Here is a 4780-nt window from a genome sequence, read left to right as displayed (position 1 = left end):
CTGTTTGTTAGTTTTCCTTCTAATAGTCAGGACCCTCAGCTGCAGGTCTGTTGGAGTTTGCTGGAGGTCCACTCCAGACCCTGTTTGCCTGGGTATCACCAGTGGAGGCTGCAGAACAGCAAATATTGCAGAAAGGCAGATGTTGCTGCCTGATCCTTCCTCTGGAAGCTTTGTCTCAGAGGGGCACCCAGCTGTATGAGGTGTCATTCGGCCCCTACTGGGAGGTGTCTCCCAGTTAGGCTACTCGGGGGTCAGGGACCCACTTGAGGAAGCAGTCTGTCTGTTCTCAGATCTCAAACTCTGTGCTGGAAGAATGCAGAAGTTTCTGCTGCCTTTTGTTCAGCTATGCCCTGCCCTCAGAGGTGGAGTCTACAGAGGCAGGCAGGCCTCCTTGAGCTGCGGTGGACCCCACGCAGTTTGATCTCTCAGGCTGCTTTGTTTACCTACTCAGGCCTAAGCAATGGTGGGCGCCCCTACCCCAGCCTCGCTGTTGCCTTGCAGTTTGATCTCAGATTGCTGTGCTAGCAGTGAGTGAGGCTCTGTGGGTGTGGGACCCTCCGAGCCAGGCGTGGGATATAATCTCATGGTGTGCCATTTGCTAAGGCCATTGGAAAAGCCCAGTATTAGGGTGGGAGTGTCCCGAATTTCCAGGTACCATCTCTCATGGCTTCCCTTTCCTAGGAAAGGGAATTCACCAACCTCTTGCACTTCCCGGGTGAGGCGATGCCCCGCCCTGCTCCGTGGGCTGCACCCTCTGTCTGACAAGGCCGCAGTGAGATGAACCTGGTACCTCAGTTGGAAATGCAGAAATCACCCGTCTTCTGCGTTGCTCATGCTGGGAGCTTCAGACTGGAGCTTTTCCTATTCGGCCATGTTGGAACCTCTCTTTCCTCTTTTCTTTATAAATCTTGAGTTTACTTTTATTTGCTGAAAAGAATCTAATACCAGTTCTCCCTTCTATATTAATGGAGAATGAACGTGCAGGTAAGTGTCTCTATATGATACCTTGACAGATTTCTTTCAGATGCTATGTCTATAAAAATTAGCCCATCTGAGACCCATCACTGGAGCCAATCCATTCCTCAATTTTTAAAATATTTTTTATGGGGGTATTTACAGGTGTCAGCCACTGCACCTGACCAATGACTATGTTTAATATTGTTAAAAATTAAGACATACTCCGTTTCTTCTATTGAATATAATATTAATTATATTACCAGAAATTTACACAAGCATCAGTAATAGGCATCTGATTTTAAGTGATTAATCAGCTACTTCTGATTGTTCATAAATGGATTATACTTTGTCAGTTTTCCTTAGTGATCTAAATGGTTCTCTTCCTCTGCCACCATGTAGGAGGGTCATAGGCTGTGAATAGTGGAGATGTGGGAGGAGAAGATTGGGCCCAGGCACAATGAGAGTGAATATGTAGTTTTCGCTATGTCATGAGGACAGATAAGTCTATCTGGGATAGATGTGTATGTTTTGGTGATTGTATTACACTAGCAGAGCCACGAACTTCGGATTCTTCACTTTGTTGAGTACCAGCTCTATTCTTGGACAAAGTGTCCCTAGCCCTGCCTCACCTGATTTGCAATAAACCATTGCATTTCAGTCACTTACCTTATACCAAATTATTAATCATATTGTGATGTTATTACAAAGCCTTAATTAAAGTTGATTCAGTCTTTTGCAGGGATTGAAATTGGTTAGGACTGTTAATTGTCAGCTATTTTTGCTACTACCCCTATTTGCTTACCAGAAAATAAAGTAAGAGGGTTGGGAGAGAGTACCATACTATTACTGCTCTCTCTTGCCCTTTAGTTGTTGAATGTTAGCTGAAGAAACCAGAGTAAATTATGAATTGAATACACTAATCCTTTGTAGCATTTGAATTGTTACTTATTTGTTTGTCTGAATTTATGTATACTGCATTGTTCTGGTGAATAGGTTTGGTGTTTAGGTTTCATAAAATAAATCTGTGGATTTGCCCTAGTTCAGAGTGATACATTGAAATTAATTTTATAATCTCTAACTTAAAGCAGTGTTCTTCAGCCATTTTTGTCATTATTCCCTCCTAAGAAGCATTTTTGGACTTGTTTTCTCCCTAATGGCCTAATGGGTCTTCTCCCTTTCAGATATTTTACTGCTACAGATATACAGTATATAATAACTATGTTATCAGTAGGGTTGAACCTTGGAGGGCTGTAGACCATTGTAATATTTAAGATTTCCAACTCTCCATAAGAACCACTTTTCTTCCCCTTTGGGATATTGCCCGAATTGAGACTGTATGATTTAAAGTGGTTAAAGCCAGGCATGGGGGCTCATGCCTGTAATCCCAGCACTTTGGGAGGCCAAGGCAGGAGGATTGGTTGAGGCCAGTAGTTCAAAACCAGTCTGGGTGACATAGTGAGACCCTGTTTCTCAAAAAAAAAAAAAAAAAAAAAAAAAAAAAAAAAAAAAAAAGCTAGCTACGGTATGTGTGCCTGTAGCCCCAGATAGTTGGGAGATTGAGGTGGAAGGATTGCGTGAACCCAGAAGTTTGAGGCTACAGTGAGCTATGATGATGCTACTGCACTCCAGCCTGGACAACAGAGTAAAACCTTATCACAAAAAAAGTAATTATCAGCCTGCAGTGATTTTTGTATCCTTCTCAATCCAATCATGTCTTACTTCATTTTTGTTACTGTGAAGGAATACCTGAGACTGGGTAATTTACAAAGAAAAGAGGTTTATTTGGCTCATTGTTTTGTACGCTTTAGAAAAAGCATAGCTCCAACAGAGTATAGTTGAGAGTTAGACTTAAGTGGCATGTATTTCGCATGTTTATGTTTTTAAAATATTATACCAGTTATGTCTTCAGACATTAAAATAGTATGATTTTAAGTGTATGATGCTTGTATCTTCTAAAAAAAATGTTTTTTTGCTTTTTATGCAATTCTAACAAGGGACTCAGTGTGCTTCCACAAATGGTAGAAGGTGAAGAGGAGCCAGTGTCTGTAGATTACATGGTGAGAGAAGAAGTGGTGCCAGGCTCTTTTCAACAACTAGTTCTCTTAGGAACTATGAGTGAAAACTCATTCACTTCCACGAGAATGGCACCAAGCCATTTTTAGGGATCTGCCGCTACTATCCAAACACCTCCTACCAGGCCCCACCTCCAACACTGGGAATCAGATTTTAACATGCGATTTGGTGGGTGATAATCCAAATGATATCCATCTAAATCATAGACACCTTCAGGAGACATTTGACAGTGTTTGGAGACATTTTTGCTTGTCACAACTGGAAGTGGTGCTCCTGGCATCTAGTGTGTAGAGGTCAAAAGGGATGTTGGTAAACATTTTACAATGCACAGGGCAGAGGACAGCCCCACTCTGCCTCTAAACACAGACTCATCCAGTCCTAAATGCTGGTAGTGCTAAGGCTACTTTGAAGTTTGAGAAAATGAAAGCCAGCCTGGGCAACGTGGTGAGACCTTGCCTCTTAAAAAAAAAAAAAAAAAAAGCCCAGGCATGGTGGTGCGTGCCCATGTTCCCAGCTACCCTGGGGACTGGTGGGGTGGGAGGATCACCTGAGCTTGGGGAGGTCAAGTTAGCAGAGAGCCATGATTGCTCCACTCTGCTCCAGGCCTAGTGACAGAATGAGACCCTGTCTCAAGAAAAAAAAAAGAAAATGATTGAAAGTACGTAAATTTTCTCTTTATTCTTTTATTTAACACCATTCAAGTGAAATATAAAATAAAATTCAGTATTAAAGATACTAATTTAGTTTTATCTACTTAATAGTACTAATCTCCTTATACTAATCTCCTTATACATAACGTAAAAAGTATGAAATCTTTCTTGGATGGTAGCAAATGTGGATTCCATTATAGTTGAGAGTTAGACTTATGTGCTGTGTACTTGGCATGTTTATGTTAAAAAAAATTGTACCAATTACCGCCTCAGACATTATAATAGTATGATTTTAAGTGTTTGATGCTTGTGCCTTAAATTTTTTTTTTTTTTTGCTTTTTATACCCCTCCCTCCTCATTTTGGAGATACAGAATAGCATAATGAACTCTGAAGTCAGAAGTTTGAATCTTGGTTCTGCAGTTTACTAGTTTATGTCTTTGGGTACATGGTGGCATAAACAAAGTACCTGCCTCATAGGATTGTAAGAATTAAATAAGTTATGTATAAAGTACTTACTGACATATAGGAAGAGCTTAATGCTAACCTTTATTCTGATCTACTCAGTATGCTTTGTACTTCATTAAGATGCCAAGTAATTTTGCTTTTTTTTCTCTTTGTAGATTTATGGTGGATTATTTTCTGAAGATAAGTGTTGGTACAGATGCAAAGTACTGAAAATCATCAGCGATGAAAAGGCAGGAAATTAACTGTTCAGTTTTGTTTTTTGCTTTAAGAAATATTTATTGTGGCTCCAAAATTTGATGCTTATTTACCCCTTCATTGCTTATTCATAGTAGTGATATCTGGTTCAGTGATTGAAACACAGAAGAAATTAATTGCTAAAAAACATGTTGTTTTATAATCACCTCAGATTATTCAAGAATAGATTATATAATATGTAGGTTATTTTTGGTGCCTAGTTCTTTTTGTCTCAGTTCTTTTTTCTTTGAGATGGAGTCTTTCTCTGTCGCCCAGGCTGGAGTGCAGTGGTACGATCTTGGCTCATTGCAACCTCCTCTTCCCAGGTTCAAGCTATTCTCCTGCCTCAGCCTCCCAAGTAGCTGGGATTACAGGCACCCACCACCACACTGGCTAATTT

The 4780-nt window shown here is 40.4% G+C and overlaps 1 protein-coding gene across 1 annotated transcript in view; it reads left to right on the top strand.

Moving 5' to 3' along the window:
* The first annotated feature begins 39 nt into the window (after positions 1 to 39).
* Positions 40 to 4780, top strand: part of LOC105520291 (serine/threonine-protein kinase 31) — an 88855-nt gene continuing 84114 nt past the window's right edge. The window contains exons 1-3 of the mRNA XM_011953919.1: positions 40 to 200; positions 2952 to 3474; positions 4302 to 4376. Of these exons, the coding sequence (XP_011809309.1) occupies positions 3451 to 3474; positions 4302 to 4376 (99 nt within the window). The 5' untranslated portion in view covers positions 40 to 200; positions 2952 to 3450. The remainder of the gene's footprint in view (positions 201 to 2951; positions 3475 to 4301; positions 4377 to 4780) is intronic.

This window comes from Colobus angolensis, unplaced genomic scaffold (genome assembly GCF_000951035.1).
Source record: "Colobus angolensis palliatus isolate OR3802 unplaced genomic scaffold, Cang.pa_1.0 Scaffold378, whole genome shotgun sequence".
Taxonomy (NCBI): domain Eukaryota; kingdom Metazoa; phylum Chordata; class Mammalia; order Primates; family Cercopithecidae; genus Colobus; species Colobus angolensis.
Note: the sequence above shows the minus strand (reverse complement) of the source record. Positions and strands in the feature narration are given on the sequence as shown.